Source organism: Myotis yumanensis, unplaced genomic scaffold, assembly GCF_028538775.1.
Source record: "Myotis yumanensis isolate MYYU_CA2020_CCGP unplaced genomic scaffold, mMyoYum1.0.hap1 SCAF_1, whole genome shotgun sequence".
In the NCBI taxonomy this organism is placed as follows: domain Eukaryota; kingdom Metazoa; phylum Chordata; class Mammalia; order Chiroptera; family Vespertilionidae; genus Myotis; species Myotis yumanensis.
Genome location: NW_027223752.1, coordinates 68,872,309 through 68,891,843, shown reverse-complemented (window position 1 = coordinate 68,891,843; position 19,535 = coordinate 68,872,309). Strand labels below are relative to the sequence as shown.

Genomic DNA, 19,535 nt, shown 5'->3' with positions numbered 1-19,535 from the left:
GGGAAAAGTGGTGAAATCTAAATAAAGTATGGAGTTTGGTTAGTAGTATACTAATGTTAGTTTCTTAGTTTGCAAATGTGCCATGCTAATATAAGATGTTAACATTAAAGGAAATTAAGTGAGGGTTCATTAGTTTTCTGTGAAGTTAAAGTTATTTCAGAATAAAAAGTTTATTTAAAAAGCAATTAGGTGCCCCTTTGCCAAATTATCAGCATTGCACTTAGAAAACACTTTTATTTGAAGGCAAGGGAGGGAGGGAAGGTGGATGGGTGAAAGGTAATCAACCATGGATTATGCATGTATGTATATATGCATAACCCATGGACACAGACAATAGGGTGGTGAAGGTGTGGGGCAGGGGCAAGGGGGCCGGGGTCAGACTGGAGGGGATCAGTGGGGGGGAAAATGAATGAATAAATAAAGAAAGAAAACAAAACACTCTTATTTTCTAAGAATATTTAATATTGCCCGGCCAGTGTTGTTGAGTGGTTGAGTGTTGACCCATGAACCAGGAGGTCACAGTTTGATTCCTAGTCAGGGCACATGCCTGAGTTGTGGGCTTCATCCCCAGTAGGGGGCATGCAGAAGGCAGCTAATCAATGATTCTCTCTCATCATTTATGTTTCTCTCTCTCTCTCCCTCTCCTTCCTCTCTTGGAAATCAATAAAAACATATTTTTAAAAAGAATATTTAGTCCTAGCTGGTTTGCTCCGTGGTTAGAACATTGACCCACAGATTGAAGGGTCTTAGGTTCAATTCCAGTCAAGGGCACATACCTCAGTTGCAGGCTCAATCCCCAATACCTCTCATGGGGACATGTAGGGGAGGCAACCAATCAATGTGTCACATTGATGTCTCTCTGCCTCCTTTCCACTCTCTCTAAATAATGGAAAAAATATCCTTGGGTGAAGATTAACAACAACAAAAAGTTAGAGTCGTTAATAATACATCAAAGTGACATTGTTAACTATTTTAAATGGAAAAGTGTTTTTGAACAGTAGTTCGTTGATTTTTAAGTATTGTTTGTTTTATTCACATCTACAATAAAGTGGAATACTGTAAAAATAGCCTATGATGTAACATTATAGCGAAAATACAGAGATGCAGAATAGATGCTCAGGTTGTGCCTCACTGATTTTCTCACCTATGTCTTTCATGCTGACATGTACAAAAATTTCAGTTTATCATCTCACTCATCAACAATTAAGCTCTGAGATTTGGCTATTGTTTACAAGTTCCCAGATATGGGAGTGAGAAAGACTGTCATTTGAATTAATTCTCCACAATTCCCTAGCTTTGTAACCTTGGATAAGCTCCTTAACTTCTTTAAGCCTCAGTTTTGTTTTTCCTCAGAGTATTTATTTGTCTCTGCTAAGAGGATAAATTTGAAAAGAATTTGTAAACTATGAAGCACAGTACAAATGTTTGTTGATTTTATCTGCCAGGTACACTGGAATTGTCAAAGTAACTTTTTCCTTTATTTTGACAAATTCTTATAATTTGGCTCTTGTAATTCTAGATTTCCTATAGATTTTTAAGTGCTATTGTTTTTCTTATAACATGACTTAATGATGACATTGCATAGTGCTTTAGAGTTGACCAACCATGTATAAATGCATTAAATATTAAGTGTAAGGACCTATACGGCAACTCAAGCATATCTACTTGATCTTTGTGCCTCCCAATTTTCTACTTGAGGCAGTTCAATATAAAAGAGAAAACTGGTTAACCAATAGAATTGAGTCAGGTCTAACTATATACCCAAAGATTCAAGTTTCCAAGGAGATGATATATTTAGGAGCAGGTTGGAAGGAGCACTGACATGGTGTATTGGTCTGCCATTACTACTTATGCTTTGGTGGTCAGTGCACTTGAGAAGAAATTGCCCTGTTTACCACCCTTGCTGTTTCTACTTGGGGGGAAAAACCTGACAATGTCAGCAGCCATTTATCACACTTGAGGGGCACCTGTGTGCCAATCTCCTGCTGTGTGCCATCCTGCAGGATTATAACATTTGCCCATAAAGAACCCACCCTGCCCACAGCATCCAGGACAGAGCTTAACTGTATGCCTCCCACAGTAACCTACAATGCTTGGCAAGACTCTCTTCTTGCAGAATCACTCTCTTAGCATAGCCAAAGAGAATTACCTCTGTCTAATATTTTAGGCCATTTACTACAATTAGAGACTTTAAAATGTATTGGTTATTCTTTGACTTCGTATCAGGTATAAAAACTGAACAGAAAATAATATTATATCCCCCATCTCCAAGTGTTTGAAATTTAGACCCAGAGTATATGTTTCAGAAAATGAACTGTTTCAGAACATTTAGTTAATAGTTATGTCAATGATGTAACATTGTTAACTGAAAAATATTTACTATTACTAAATCTTTATCTAACAGCAAGAGGCCCACAAGTTGGAATTAAAAGATGGAAATGAATTGGGTATAAACAATCATGCAGTACCTAAAAATGTTCCAAAAGTAGGTGAGAAGGCCGAAGAGAAGAATGAAGAACCCTCAAACAACCATATTGCACATGGGAAAGGTATTACAGTTATTTTGTTTTGTGTTAATAGGATATTGACTTTTCTCATTTTGAGGTTAACATTTTCAATCATAAAGGATATTGTTTGATTTTAGTTCAATTATGATTAGGTGTCTGTATTGTTTCAAATTTAGATCCTTTGACTGAGAAAAAATAGTAAGTTATTTTAGAATTACAACTATGTCCAAAGCAAGATATAAATATACTAGAGGCCCGGTGCATGAAATTCGTGCACAGGGGTGGGGGTCCCCTCAGCCTGGCCTGCACCCTCTCCAATCCGGGACCCATTGGGGGATGTCTGACTGCCTCTCGCAATCCGGGACTGCTGGCTCCTAACCGCTCGCCTGCCTGCCTGCCTGATCGCCCCTGACCCCTCTCCCTGACTGCCTGATTGCCCCTAACCGCCTCTGCCTCGCCCTGCACCCAGGACCCAGGATTCCCTCCTCCGGGCGGTCACAGGCAACTGGGACCCGGGCTTCCCTCCCTCTGGCCGGCCGCAGGTACCCAGGACCCTGGCTGGCTTCGCCTGGGCTGGCCACAGCCACAGGTGCCCAGGACTGCAGGATGGGCAGCTTGTCCCTCTCCTAGGCCGTAGCCTGACTGGTCCCCATTCCTCTCTCATGAGCTCATTTGTGCCTGGTGGTCCCCATTCCTCTCTCCCCAGTGTTGAGTGTCTGAGCCGTTACAGTGTGATGACCATTTGAATATTAGCTCTTTATTGTATAGGATTTGGTTAGTGTAGCTTATTGCTTTAGAAACTGTTACCTTCCACCAAAACAGTTTTAATTTATGTAAAGAAAAATATAGAATTATATCTTTTGATACTTGGGCAGAACAAATCAAACCAGGTGGTGATGCAGGAATGCCTGGAATAGAGGAGAATGACCTTGCAAAAGTTGAAGAACTTCCCATTGGTAAGTAAAAGTTAGTAGAGTATTTAACTAAAGTGACCATATTATTTTTCATGTGATCCTATTCTCTTTTTGAGTAACACTTGTGAAAATTCACAGATATCTGTATGATTTATATTTTCAGTTAATTAACCACCCATAAAGTACCCTTTTTTGCCTTAATAAGAATCAACCATATTTGAACCTTTCTTTTTTGACTCAAGAGTTATTGTTCATGACATTTATGCTATATTAGAGCCATTTATGTTTACTAAAAGTATATATGGCTCATTTCTTTCATACTAAATGCTCCCAGATTGCTGTGATGTTGGTGTGCTTTAATATGGCATAGCAGTATACTTACATAGGTTTTTAGAACTTGCCTTGTCCTTTCAGTTAATTACCTCAAACTTTAAATAGTTTATTCACTGTTTTCTTTCTTTTATTTTTGTTAATCCTCACCAGAGGATATTGTTTCCATTGACTTTTAGAGAGAGTGGAAGGCAGGAGGAGAGACAGAGAGAGAGAGGAACATTGATGTGAGAGAGACACATCGATTGGTTGCCTCCTGCACACATGTAGGCTGGGGCCAGGAATCGAGCCTGAAGCCAAGGTACTTGCACTTGACCCAAATTGAATCTGCCACCCTTCAGTCCCCAGGGTGAAGGGTCACAGTCGATTCGGGTCAAGGGCAAGTACCTTTCTAACTGCTGAGAAAACTGGCTAGGCGGGTGACTTTTTTTATGGCCACTTCTGCTCAATGTGTATCTCTTTCTTCATTAATCTGTCTGTTTCTTATCTATTTCCATTTGAAGTCTGTGTCACTGCTGCTTTCCTAATCCCATTCATGTTTGGTTTTTTTGCATGTCTGCTTTTCTTGCCATTTCTATGTTTCTTGGCTATCATAGGCATCCCTCCCTGCTGACTCCAATTTATGGTAGAAAATAGAAAGTAATAGCATGTCTGTGGTTATTCTTGGCTGTTTTTATTCCTTTCAATCTTGGTGATTACTTCTGTGGTTACAACTTATTGTATGTGGCTGCAGTTGCTGAGTGTTTGAGGTCCAAATGAAGTACTGGGTTTTTTATTTGTATCGTTTTGTTATCTTCTCAAATTCTGTCATGTCTATTTTCTTTGGGGTTATCAGTCATAGTATACTCCCCTAAAATAAAGGTAAGAACAAGAGCAATAACGCGAGTTTAAAAATATGGAGTTAGAATGAGCATGATTTGTTTGTAAGGCAATGAAGTTATCTAGTGATTCTTAAGGTGTGGTACTTGGATCAGCAGTATCAGCATTACCTAGGAACTTCTTAGAAATGCAAATTCTTGAAGTAGAGCTCTTCAGTGTGTGTTTTAACAAGCTCTCCAAGTGGTTTTTGATCTATGCCAAAGTTTTAGAAACACTAGCTAGACATTAATTAAGGAAATGTTGAAAGCAAAGACCATGTATTCTTCTCAATTTCTGCAGCACTTACTCTATTCCTAGACTTACTGAGTTTTAGATTGATTCATCTCTTTTACATTGCCCTTATTTATTTTTTAGGTTGTACCCAAAGTTTTGCCAAGGACAAACTCTAGGTTTCTAGTATATAGAAGCACTCTATTCAGATATATAGTCAAAGATTGTTTACCTGCTTGTATGCATTTATTTTTTTATGTCATATATCTAAAAAATATATTTACATGTAAATATAATTTTAACTTATGTTTTCCATTTCTACATAGTTTTCAAGTTAAATTTTTTTCATTACTACCTTAAATGTGTAATGTCTCCATTTGTTTTCTCAGTGGTCCACTATCATAATTTATTATCTGGCCACCAGGAAATTTCAGAGTTACGGTAAAATGAAATGGGAATGCAAGAGGTCGTAAAGATTTTACCTTGACCATTTTTAGGTATACTGTCCCTATCAGAAAGTGATTTTCAAATGTCTTCCATACATGAACAGCTTCAGCAGAGCAAAAATTTTATCTTGCTTCTTTTGCTTGCTTTAAAAAACATCACACAACCAGTTTATTAGAATTAAAAGGGATAAATAATGCTACTTTTAATTAGATGCCAACAAATTCAAATCGGATTTTCACAATATGAATTTGCTATATTGACTCATATAATGGTTGTAGCATTATAGTTTAGCTGGGAAAAACACTAAAAATATATATTTTGTGTAAATCTAGCATTAATGCCAAAACATCTGTCTATACCAGGGGTGGGCAAACTTTTTTTTTTTTTTTTTTTTTTTTTTTTAATATATTTTATTGATTTTTCACAGAGAGGAAGGGAGAGAGATAGAGAGTTAGAAACATCGATGAGAGAGAAACATCAACCAGCTGCCTCCTGCACATCTCCTACCGGGGATGTGCCCGCAACCCAGGTACATGCCCTTGACCGGAATCGAACCCGGGACCTTTCAGTCCGCAGGCCGACGCTCTATCCACTGAGCCAAACCGGTTTCGGCGGGTGGGCAAACTTTTTGACTCGAGGGCCACAATGGGTTCTTAAACTGGACCAGAGGGCCGGAACAAAAGCATGGATGGAGTGTTTGTGTGAACTAATATAAATTCAAAGTAAACATCATTACATAAAAGGGTACGGTCTTTTTTTTGTTTAGTTTTATTCATTTCAAACGGGCTGGATCCGGCCCGCGGGCCTTAGTTTGCCCACGGCTGGTCTATACTGTCATGGCATATTAGAGACCTTTCTCATGATTAGTTTTCTCTCTCTCTCTTTCTTTTAAACAAATAAAATGTTTCTTTGGGGTGTTAAAGGAATTGAATCCAGGATGCACAGACTCAAAGAAGACCTGAAACGTGCTCCTTAATTTTCTTTATATTTGATTTTCTGTAATTTGAAAATTATATGCTGTGATGTAGTTGATTTTGTTTTTTGCATTTATCCTGCTTGTTCTATCAGCTTCTTGGATCTGTGGCTTGGTGTCTGACATTAATTTGGGGAAATTCTCAGTCATTTTTATTTCAACTATTTCTTTTGTTCTGTTTTCACTTGCTTATCCTTCTGGTATGTTCACATTACACGTATATTATACCTTCTGTAGTTGTCCTAGATAGTCTGTTCTGTTTTATCCCCTCAGTCTTTGTTCTTTGCTTTTTGTTGTTGTTTCTGAGGATTCTATTGATATATCCGCTATCTCAGCATGTCTTCCTTCAGCCATGACCAGTCTACTAAGAAGCCCATCAAAGCATTCTACATTTCTGTTATAGTTTTTGACCTCTAGCATTTTTCCCCCTAGGGTTTCTATCTCTCTACTTATATTGTCCATCTGTTCTTATATACTATCTATCTAATAGAGTCCTTAGCATATTAATCATAGTTCATTCTAAATTCCCAGTCTGATAATTCTAACATTTCTACCATATTTTCTGATGCTTGTTCTGTCTCTTCAACTTGTGCTTTTTTTCCTTGAGTCTGACTGGTAATTTTTTTAAAATATATTTTTATTGATTTTAAAGAGAAGGGAGAGCGAGAGAGAGACAGAAACATCAATGATGAGAGAGAATCATTGATAGGCTGCCTCCTGCATGCCCCCTACTGGGGATCAAACCCGCAAACCAGGCATGTGCCCTTGGCTGGAATTGAACCCAGGACCCTTCAGTCCACAGGCCAACTCTCTGTCCACTGAGCCACACTGGCTAGGGCGACTTGTAATTTTTTTCAAATAATTTTTTATTTTTTAATTACACTTGACGTACAATATTATATTAGTTTCAGGTGTACAACTTAGTGATTAGACAGTTATATAGCTTATGAAGTGGTCACCCTGATAAATCTAGTACCCATCTGACACCATACATAGTTATTATAATATTATTGACTATATTTCCTATGATGTACTTTATATCCTGATGACTATTCTCTAACTACCAATTTGTACTTCTTTTTTTAATTTTAATTAATTAATTTAATTCTTTATTATTCAAAGTATTACATATGTCTCCTTTTTCCCCCATTGACCTCTCCCGTCCACCCCCGCCTCCCCACACATGCCCTCACCCCCCAATTTGTACTTCTTGATTCCTTCACCTTTTACATCCGTCCCCCCAAATTCCCTCCAGTCTGGCCACCATCAAAATGTTCTCTGTATCTATGAGTCTGTTTCTGTTCTGCTTATTTGTTTATTTTGTTATTAAAATTTCACATATAAGTGAAATCATCTGGCATTTGTCTTTGTCTGTCTGACTTATGTAACTCAGCAAAATACCCTCTAGTTCTATCCATATTGTTGCAGATGGCAAGATTTCTTTCCTTTTTTTTCTTTATGGCTAAATAATATTCCATTGTGTATATACTCCACTTCTTCTTTATCTATTCATCTATTGATGGACACTTAGGTTGCTTTCATAGCTTGGCTATCTGTTCTATACTAATAAAAGGGTAATATGCTAATTAGACCGGAAGACTTTCCAGGAGACCTTCTGGACGTCCTTCCGGACAAAGCCATGGTGGCAGGGCTGAGGCAGAGGCGGTTAGGAGCGATCAGGCCAGGAGGGGAAGGCAGTTGGCAGTGATCAGGCCGGCAGGGGAGGGCAGTTAGGGGCAACCAGGCTGGCAGGGGAGGGCAGTTGGGGCAATCAGGCCGGCAGGGGAGGGCAGTTAGGGGCGATCATGCCGGCAGAAGAGGGAAGTTAGAGGCGATCAGGCCAGCAGGGGAGGGGAGTTAGGGGCGATCAAGCCGACAGGGGGCCATTTGTGGGTGAGCAGGCCATTAGGGGGGGCAGTTGGGGGTGAACAGGCCGGCAGGGGGGGCAGTTGGGGGCAAGCAGGCTGGTGGGGGGGGAGCAGTTAGGGGCGATCAGATTGGGGGGGCAGTTGGGGGAGAGCAGGCCAGCAGGGGGGCAGTTGGGGGCAGTCAGGCTGGCAAGGGGAGGGCAGTTGGGGGCAAGAAGGCCAGTGGGGAAGGGGGGGCAGTTGGGGAGAGCAGGCCGGCAGGCAGAGTAGTTAGGGGAGATCATGCAGGCAGGCAGGTGAGTGGTTAGGAGCCAGTGGTCCTGGATAGCGAGAGGGATGTCCGACTGCCAGTTTTGTCCCAATCCCATAGGCCTAAATCAGCAGTCCAACATCGCCCGAGGGGTCCCAGATTGGAGAGTGTGCAGGCGGGGCTGAGGGACAACCCCCCCGCCCCATGCATGAATTTCATGCACCAGGCCACTAGTTGTAAATAATGCTACAAAGAACATATGGGTGTATATGTCTTTTATATTTGTTTTGGATTTCTTTGGATAATATGCAAAAGTAGAATTGCTGCCCTAGCTGGTTTTGCTCAGTGGATAGAGTATTGGCCTGCATACTGAAGGGTCCTGGGTTTGATTCCAGCCAAGGGCACATGCCCAGGTTGCAGGCTCGATCCCCAGTAGGGGGTGTGCAGGAGACAGCCGACCAGTGATTCTCTCTCATCATTGATGTTTCTATTTCTCTCTCCCTTCCTCTCTGAAATCAATAAAAATATATATTTTTTAAAAAGTGGAATTGCTGAGTCCTTCCTTGTCTCTTGTTAGAGCCTTTATTTTAAAGTTTACTTTGTCTGGTATAAGTATTGCTACCCTAGCTATTCTTTTCATGAAATATCTTTTTCCCTCCCTTTAAGTCTGTGTGTGTTTTTTGATCTGAAGTGAGTCTCTTGTAGAAAGCATATATAAGGGTCTTATTTTGTTATCCATTCAGCCACCATGTCGCTTCATTGAAGCATTTAAATCATTTGCATTTAAAGTAATTGTTGATAGATATGTTTTATTGCCATTTTATTATTCATATTTTTTAATCTTTTGTTTTCTGCTTAAAGAAGTTTGTTTAACATTTCTTGTAATACAGTAAACCCTCAATTTTGCAGACAAAATTTCCAGTCTGTATGTCATATGTGAAAATTAACACCCTCTTAATTTTAAAATGCTTTTAACCAAGATTTGCTTCTACTTAAATTAACAAGTTATTTTTTTGTTGTCAATTCACTGTTATTTTTAACAAATTTTAGCGAATAGGCCATATGCTGGAAAAAGCACTGTAGTAATTTTGCTGACATAAATAAATATCACATACCTACAACTATAGTCTACATATTTAAATCCAAGAGTCACCTCCATAAACAATGCTCAGTGAATGATTAAAACATGATAACACCACATGGCTTGAGGTAATTGGAGTGACTTTCTGCAACAATTTTTTTTAATCCTCACCCAAGGATATTCTTCCCATTTATGTTTAGAGTGGAAGGGATGAAGGGAGGGGAGGAAGCGAGAGAGAAACATCTATGTGAGAGAGACACATTGATTGGTTGCCTCACACACATGCGCTGACCAGGCCAGGGATTAAACCTGCAATTTAGGTACTGCCTTTGACTGGAATTGAACCCATGATCCTTTGGTATGTGAGGCAGTATTCTAACCACTGAGAAACACTGGCCAGGGCCTTTCTACAGCAGTTTATTTTATTTTATTGATTAAGGTATTACATATGTGTCCTTATCCCCCAATTGTCCCGTCCCCCCCGCCCCCCGCTCATGCCTTCACCCACTGGGGTCTGTGTCCATTGGTTATGCTTATATGCATGCATACAAGTCCTTTGGTTTATCTCTCCCCCTTACCCACACCCTCCCCTACCTTCCCTCTGAGGTTTGAGCATCTGATCAATGCTTCTCCGTCTCTGGATCTGTTTTTGTTCATCAGTTTATGTTGACCATTATATTCCACAAATGAGTGAGATCTTGTGACATTTATCTTTCTCTGACTGACTTATTTCACTTAGTATAATGCTCTCCAGCTCCACCCATGCTGATGCAAATGGTAGGAGATCCTTCCTTTTTACAGCAGTGTAGTATTCCATTGTGTAGATGTACCACATTTTTTTAATCCACTCATCTGCTGATGGGCACTTAGGCTGTTTCCAAATCTTAGATATTGTAAATTATGCTGCTATGAACATACATCCTTTTTGATTGGTGTTTCTAGTTTCTTGGGACATATTCCTAGAAGTGGGATCACTGGGTCAAATGGGAGTTCCATTTTTAGTTTCTTGAGGAAACTCCATACTGTTCTCCACAATGGCTGCACCAACAGTGCACGAGGGTTCCTTTTTCTTTGCATCCTCTCCAGTACTTGTCGTTTGTTGATTTGTTGATGGTAGCCATTCTGACAAGAGTGAGATGGTACCTCAGTGTTGTTTTGATTTGCATCTCTCGGATGATTAGTGACTTTGAGCATGTTTTCATTGTCTCTTGGCCTTATTTCCTCTTTCAAAAGTATTTAGGTCCGTTGCCCATTTTTTGATTGGGTTGTTTATCTTCCTCCTCCTCCTTCTCCTCATCCTCCTGTAATGTTGGAGATTAAACCCTTATCGTAGATAACATTGGCAAATATGTTCTCCCATGCAATGGGCTTTCTTGTTTTGTTGATGGTTTCTTTCGCTGTGCAGAAGCTTTTTATTTTGATGTAGTCCCATTTGTTTATTTTCTCTTTAGTTTCCACTGCCCTAGGAGCTGTATCGGTGAAGATATTGTTTCGGCGTATGTCTGAGATTTTGCTGCCTGTGAATTTTGCTGCCTCTAAGATTTTTATCGTTTCCCTTCTTACGTTTAAATCCTTTATCCATTTTGAGTTTATATTTGTGTATGGTGTAAGTTGGTGGTCTAGTTTCATTTTTTTTCATATATCTGTCGAATTTTCCCAATACCATTTACTGAAGAGACTGTCTTGACTCCATTGTATGCTCTTGCCTCCTTTGTCAAATATTAATTGAGCATAGTGGTTTGGGTTGATTTCTGGGTTCTTTCTACACCAGTTTTAAGGCATGCTGGCTGATGTTCCAATGTGCGCTAAGCCACTCCCCAGCCATGTGCATTTGTTTACTCGAGGTGACTGGTGAATGCATGCATTTACTAGACTTACTCAGTATAAATTTAAAATTGCTGTAATACATACAGTAAACTTTTCTGTGAAATTAAACTTTTCATACATACTTAATTTTAATTACACAAACTTGTCTACATAAGTAAAAACAGGTAAACTAACTTGTCAATTTTTTAACATACTAGTACTTATTCGGAAAACCTACTTTGTTATATAATAGACTTTTGGCTTTAACTGACACCCTCTCTCCCAAATTAGTCTGTTATATCAAAGTTTTACTTGTTTTTTAGATGAGGACTGAGGCTTCAGGAAATTAGGCACGAACCCCAAGTCATACTGTTAATAAATTACAGAGCCATGATTTGAGCCCTGATCCATCTAAAATTAAAAAGCCATGCTTTTTATTTTTTTATTCTCTTGGCTGTGCAACAGAACCACCTTTGGAGCTTTTAATAAATACAGATACCATGGTATCTGTATGCACCCCATATTCAGTGTATGTCTGGAGTAGTATCTGTAATACTGAAGCGCTGCCAGAGTTAAGGATTGTTGCTTATTAGTACCATATTCCTTCTCTATAGTCATAGGTACTGGATTGTGAAGCCCTATAAGGCAGGAAACTGGAAGTGTGAACATTTTTAATATTGTAGCCCTGTCATTGGAATAAGAAAACGAGAGTATAAGGCAAGGATGGTTCTCTTTTGACTCTCAGAGTAGAAGCTGCAACTGAAGGCTAATATAGATATAGAGCATTAACACTGGTTCATACTAAGTACACTCAATAAAATGAGTATAAAAGGAAAGTATTTCAACATAATAAAGACCATATATGGCAAACCCTCAACTAGCATAATACTCAATGGTAAAAAACTGAAAGCTTTTTCTCTAAGATCATGAACAAGAAAAAGATGTCCACTCTTGCTACTGTTATTCAACATAGTACTGTAAATCCTAGCCAGAGTAATCAGGCAAGGAAAAGAAATAAAAAGGCATTCAAATTGGGAATGAAGAAGTAAAACTCACTCTTTGTAGATAACATGATTCTATACACAGAAAACCCTAAAAACTCCACCAAAATACTATTAGAAACAATAAACAAATACAGTAAAGATGCAGGATAGAAAATCAATATACTAAAATGATTTATGTCCCTATATACTAATAACAAAATATGAAAAAGAGGTATTAAGAAAATAATCCGCCCTGACTGGTTTGGCTCAGCGGATAGAGCGTCGGCCTGCGGACTCAAGGGTCCCAGGTTCGATTCCAGTCAAGGGCAGGTACCTTGGTTGCGGGCACATCCCCACTGGGGAGTGTGCAGGAGGCAGCTGATCGATGTTTCTCTCTCATCGATGTTTCTAACTCTCTGTCCCTCTCCCTTCCTCTCTGTAGAAAATCAATAAAATATATTTAAAAAAAAAAAAAGAAAGAAAAGAAAATAATCCCATTTACAGTTGTAACAGAAAAGGGTAAAATACCTAGGCGTAAACAAAGAAAGTGAAGGACCTGTACTTTGAAAACTATAAGACATTGTTAAAAGAAATTGAAGAAGACACAAAGGAAGATTAACTATAAAAATGTCCATGTTACTTAAAGCATTATACAGATTTAATGCAAATCTGCATCAAAATCCTAATGGCATTTTTCACAGAAATAAAACAAAATAATCCTCAAATTTGTATGGAACCACAATATACTCCAAATAGCTAAAAGTAATCCTCTGGAAAGAAAAACAAACTGGAGATATCACACTCTCCGATTTGAAACTACAAAGGTACAATAATAATAAAAACAATATGGCAGAAAAACAGACACACAGACTGATGGAACAGAATTGAAAGCCTGAAATAAAGCCATATATATATATATACATATACATATATGTATAAGTATATGTATATGTATATATATATCTGATATAATAAAAGCCTAATATGCTAAGTGTCTGGTTGTCCAGTGACCAGTCGACTGTTCAACCAATCAAAGCGTAATATGCTAATGATATGCTAAGGCCACTCAACTGCTCGCTATGGATGTGCACTGACCACCAGGGGCAGACAGTCGACCAGTCCACCAGTCACTATGAGGTGCACTGACCACCAGGGGGTAGACGCTCCAACCTGTAGATTAGCTTGCTGCTGAGGTCCTGCTGATTGGGACTGAGCGAGATGGGCCAGACGCGCCCTAAAGCCCTCCCACCATCCCTCAGAGGCTGGCCAACCTCCCACGTCCCTCCCTGGCCAGCCAACCCCGATTGCCCCTGATTGGGATTGGGCGAGATGGAGCCAGACACTCCCTGAAGCCCTCCTGCAGTCCCTCCCTGGTCGGATCGTGCACTGGTGAGGTCCCTCGGCCTGGCCTGTGCCCTCTCGCAATCCAGGACCCCTCAGGGGATGTTGGAGAACTAATTTCAGCCTGATCCCACAGGCCACTCCCCTCAGGAGGGTGCCAGATGCCCGGCTCATGGCTGGTGAGTGCTGCTGCAGTAGCGGGAGCCTCTCCCAATGGGGACTGATTGGGCCCGAGCACAATAGGCAGGCACAGTAGGGCCAGGATGAGCAGGAGCGGCAGATTCGAGCTGCCGGTGGTATTGGACTCCGGGTTTCAGCCCAATCCCCACAGGCCACCCAGAGGGGCCCCACCCATGCATGAATTCATGCACTAGGACTCTAGAGTGTGTGTGTGTGTGTGTGTGTGTGTGTGCGCGCGCGCAACTAATTTTCAACAAATGAGTCAAAAACACACAATGAAGAAAGGAAAATCTCTTCAATAAAATATGTTGGGAAAACTGGAAAGCCTCATACAAAAGAATAAAACTAGGCTGCTATCAAACATCATACACAAAAATTAACTCAAAATGAATTAAAGACTTGAATATATGACCTGAAACAATGAAATACATAGAAGAAAGCTTAGGTATTAAACATATGGACTTTGGTCTCAGAGGGTTTTTGTGAACTTGAGTCCAAAGGCAAGAGAAGTAAAAGCAAAAATAAATGAATGGGACTACATCAATCTGAAAAGCTTCTGCACAGCAAAAGAACTCATCAATAAACCAAAAAAGCAACCAACCAAATGGGAGAAGGCTAATATCCAAAAATATATAAAGAATTCATACAGGCTGCATTCGTTACATTTGAACTGAGTGGCGGGAGCTGCTGGGGCTCGCGGAAGCCTGGTGTGGGGGCGCGCACCGTTGGCGGGCCTAGCTGTGGCGCGGCAGCTGTCCCGAGAGCAGGGCATCACCCTTCGCAGCAGCGCCGACATCGTGGCCGAGTTCTTCTCATTAGGCATCAACAGCATTTTGTATCAGCGCGACATTTATCTGTCTGAAACCTTCACTCGCGTGCAGAAGTATGGGCTCACCTTGCCTGTCACCACGGACCCCGCGCTCATGAAGTACCTGAGCAACGTGGTGGAGCAGCTGAAAGATTGGCTGTACAAGTGCTCCGTGCAGAAGCTGGTGGTGGTCATCTGGAATATTGAAGACGGGGAGGTCCTGGAGAGGTGGCAGTTTGACATCGAGTGTGACAAGACGGCCAGAGATGACAGTGCACCCAGAGAAAAGTCTCAGAAAGCCATCCAGAACGAGATCCGCTCCGTGATCAGACAGATCACAGCCACGGTGACCTTCCTGCCGCTGCTGGAAGCTTCCTGTTCATTTGAACTGCTGATCTATACAGACCAAGACTTGGTTGTACCTGAGAAGTGGGAAGAGTCCGGACCCCAGTTCATTGCCAATTCTGAGCAGGTCCACCTGCGCTCCTTCACAAGGACCATCCACAAGGTGAACAAGATCCCCATCAACGACTGAAGGAGCCACACGTGTGTATCCTGAGGCCAAGTCAACTGTAGTTCTTATTTTGTTTCATTGATTACTTTTGAGGTGGGGAAAACTTAGCATTGTACTTCACTGAACTGTGCGCATTGTCTATTTGTTGGTGCCTGTTTGACTTTCCATGGGGTTGACATAATTTCCATAGGGTTGACACTGTTCGAAGGGAACCAGCAGATCACATCAGCACTGGAATGTCAACTCCTTTGAAGGTGGAAAATGGAGGTGGGAAACTTGTTATTCAGCTAAATGCCTTCCTAAATCAGAACTTTCGGTCAAGTAGCCTGACTCCGAATCTAGGTGAATATGGAACAGCAAAAGAAGTCTGAATATCAGAATCTTTGTTTAGTTCTAGAGTAACTGATTAGCCACAGTCACAGTATTCCTAGCAGGTCCTTTTGCCATTTAGTTCATTTGTATAGTTTCCATATTGAAAACCCCCAATTACTTGACTTTGATGTATATAATTTACACTTACAAATCTGTCGCTATTTCTCGTTTCAATTCCGCTGATACAGAACTCTTAATGTCTTTTTGTGTTTTATAAAATCAAGCTTTGAATGACAATGATAAAGTTAAAAAAAAATAATTCATACAACTCAACAATAACAAAAACAATCTGATAAAATATTGGGCAGAGGACTTGAAAAGACAGTTTTCCTAGGAAGACAGACAGATGGCAAAAAGATATATGAAAAGATGCTTGATATCACTAATTATAAGGGAAATGCAAATCAAAACCACAAAGAGATACCACCTCACACCTGTTATAATGGCTATTGTCAATAAGTCAAGAAAAAACAAGTGTTGGAGAGGATGTGGAGAAACCCCTGCACACTGCCAGTGGGAATGTAAATAGGTGCAGCCACTATGGAAAACGGGATGAAGATTCCTCAAAAAATTAAGAATAGAGCTAATATATGACCCAGCAATCTCTCCTCCGGGTGTCTACCCGATATTTTGAAAACACTTATTTGTAAAAATATATGTACCCCTATGTTCATTGCAGCATTATTCACAATAGATAAGACACAGAAGTAACCTAAGTGTCCTTTAAAAAAAATGACTGGATAGCCCTGACCTAGTACCTTAGTTGGTTAAAGTGTTGTCCTGATATGCCAAGGTTGTAGGTTCAATCCCCAGTCAATGCACATACAAGAATCAGCCAATGAATGCATAAATAAGTGGAACAACAAAAATTTCTCTCCCCGCCACCCTTTCCTTTCTCTCTCTCTCTCTCAAAAAAAAAAAAAAAAAAAGACTGGATAAAGAAGTGGTTGTATAAATAATGTAATGCTACTCAGCCATAAAAAAGATAAAATATTGCCACTTGTGACAACATAAATGGATCTTTTTGTTTGTTAATCCTCACTGGAGGATATTTTTTTCCATGGATTTTAGAGAGAGTATAAGGGAGAAGGAGAGAAGAGAGAGAAAAACATTGATGTGAGAGAGCCACATCAATTGGTTAACTCCTGCACATGCCCCCAACTGGGGCATGGAACCTGCAACCTAGATATGTGCCCTTGACCAGAATCAAACCCATGGCTCTTTGGTTCCCAGGCCAATGCGCTAACCATTGAGCAACACTGGCCCGGGCTACTTGGATGGATCTTGAGAGTATTATGTTAAGTAAAATAAGTCAGATGGAAAAAGATAAGAACCATATGATTTCAGTTATGTGGGGTATAAAATAAAAAGCAACAAATGAACAAACAAAATAAACATACAAAAAAACTTATACAGACAACAGAATTGTGGTTACCAGAGGGAAAAGGGGTTGGGGAGGATGATGAGTGTAAAGGGGTCAAATACATGTGATAAAAGGAGACTAGACTTTGGTTGTGAGCACACAATAGAGTATATAGATTTTTTATTATAAAGTTGTACACCTGAAGTTTATATAATTTTATTAGCCAGTGCTATCCCAATAAATTTAATTTTTAAAAAATAATACAGAGGAAAACAAAATAAATCTGATAAGATAGCATCTACACTGGGATTTAATTTTGTTTAAGGTATATAGTATAAATATACAGAAAAGAAAAATAAATACCAAAGAGATAGTCTCAAAATAGTAACAGTGGTTATCTTTAAGTGGTAAAATGACAATTTTAAATTTCTTTGTGCTTTTCTATTTTTCTAAATTTTCTATAGGAACATGTATTATTCATTTCAAACATATAAGAGTTCCATATTACTACTCTGTTTCTACTATGTCAGATCTAAATTCTCTGGTGCTTTATAAAACTTTTTTAAAAATTCTTTATTGTTGAAAATATTATACACGTCTCCTTTCCCCCCGTTGATATAAAGACTTTTTAAATCCAGCCTTTCCCTACCTATCTAAATCATAATTTTGCCTCCAAATCACCTTGTTCTTGAGCAGGAGACATTATCATATAAACTAAGGACATGTATGATCACTTATTGTTTAGTAGAGGAGGTGTCCTCTCTTGTTTTCTGGTTTGTATAGTGCTGGAGCCAACTATGATCCAACAGTTTTCAACAAATTTGTAGATTGTGACTGACTTCTCTTTCCAAATATATCTACCAGATGCTTAGTGTCCTCAGAGTCTGTTAGCAAATCAATATTGTATTGTTCTTTTAAGATGTTAGGTGAGCCTGGCTGGCTTAGCACAGTGGTTGAGCATCGACATATGAGCCAGGAGGTCACAGTTCGATTCCCATAGGGGCAAAGCCTGGTTGCAGACTCAATCCCCAGTGTGGGGAATGCGGAGGCAGCCAATCAATTATTCTCTCATCATTAAAGTTTCTATCTCTCTCTCACTCTCCCTTCCTCTCCCAAATCAATAAAAAAAAAAAATATTTTAAAAGATGATATTAGGTGATTGTAGTTATTTAGCAGTCTTATGTGCATTAGTGGGTGTTGGGCATTGTAAGTGGCAGTAGGAACATGGTAATGGGAACACAATAAAATATGGAAAACCTCAGCTTTCTATAAACTTGAGTAGGTTGCTTGCTTAGAGTGAATGTTAAACTTTTTGGGTTCTTAAGTTTAGAGATCTATGTAATAATAAACAAAACTGAGTGATTGAAATAAACTTTAAAAATAACCCAGGTTGATGATTCCAAGATGCGGCTGGGACGATGGCAGTGAGGGAGAGAGTGTGAGTGAGTGAAGGAACGAAAGGGGAATGTGTGGACGTGTTGTGTGTCTGTGTGTGTCTGAGTGAGGGACAGCTAGATCTTGTAGGACCTTTGGGGGCTGGTGGACTGGGCTCACATAGCCAGGCAGCCTCTGCTACTGCCGTAATCTCTCCTGGAGCACCAGCTCTGCTGCAGAGGCCATGCCATCTTGAAGGGGAGAGATGCTGTGACTGGGACCCAGCCTCACCTCCACCCAGGGTGCTCTCAGACACCATCTGGGATCCTACAGCCACTCTGGCCAGAGACCTGCTGCCTCGGCTGCTGACCCTCGGACACCGGAACTCCAGCCTCCCCAGCTGAGGGCTCCTGTGAGTTCCAGAGGGCGCTCCCCTCCCTCAAGCCAGAGGCTTTAGCCCAGGTACCACGACTGCACGTGCGAACAGCTCCATGATCGCGCATGCACGAACAGCCGAGCCTTACACAGCAGCCCTGGGCACCGTGACTGCTCCAGCAGCAGCGTGAGCAGCCACCGCCCATGACCATGTGAAGAGCAGCTGCCCTGCAACCATGCAAGGAGCAGCTGCCGCCTGAAAACACCTGAGAAGCAGCCGCCCCATAAGCAGTCTCCGCCCACACCCCCCCCCCCCCCCCCCCGCAAGGAGCAGTCGTCGCCCGCGACCACACAGGAGCAGCCGCCCCACAACCCCCGGAGGAGCAGCCACTGCCCGTGACCACACAAGGAGCAGCCGCTGCCCATGACTACAGGAGGAGCAACCACCCTGGAACCATGCAAGGAGCGGACACCCTGTGAGCAGCCACCACCCCATGACCGTGCAAGGAGTGGCTGTCCTACAACTGCCTGAGGAGTAGCTGCCACCCACAACTGCACAACCCGCCACCAAGCTTGCCGCTGCAGCCACAAATCCTGTGCGACTTGACACCTAGATCATTCGGTGAGAGCAAAAATGGGGAGACAGAAGAACAACCCCCAAAGGAAAGAAAAAGAGAAATCGCCAGAAAGAGAACTAAATGAAATGGAGGTATGCAGTATGTCAGAAAAAGAATTCAGAATAAGGGTCATACAGTTTATAAACCTAATGGATGATAAAATCAACAACCTATGTGAGAATCAGGAAGAAATAAAGAGTGATAGAGCTACAATAAAAAACCCTATGGAAGCTTTCAACATTAGAGTAGGAGAATCGGAGGACCGAATTAGAGAATTAGAAGACAGAGAAGCAAAACACACCCAATCTGAACTGCAATTGAAGAAAAAAATCAAAAGATAGGA

The 19,535-nt window shown here is 40.8% G+C and overlaps 1 protein-coding gene and 1 pseudogene across 2 annotated transcripts in view; both read left to right on the top strand.

Annotated features, from left to right (window-relative positions):
* The window catches only part of GOLM2 (golgi membrane protein 2), a 113,335-nt gene that overhangs the window by 50,788 nt on the left and 43,012 nt on the right, over positions 1–19,535 (top strand). For both annotated transcript variants that reach the window (XM_070423580.1, XM_070423570.1), the window contains exons 5-6: positions 2,405–2,549; positions 3,383–3,463. In XM_070423580.1, coding sequence (XP_070279681.1) covers positions 2,405–2,549; positions 3,383–3,463 — 226 coding nt within the window. The remainder of the gene's footprint in view (positions 1–2,404; positions 2,550–3,382; positions 3,464–19,535) is intronic.
* On the top strand, positions 13,762–15,612 carry LOC139018847 (mitotic spindle assembly checkpoint protein MAD2A pseudogene; annotated as a pseudogene).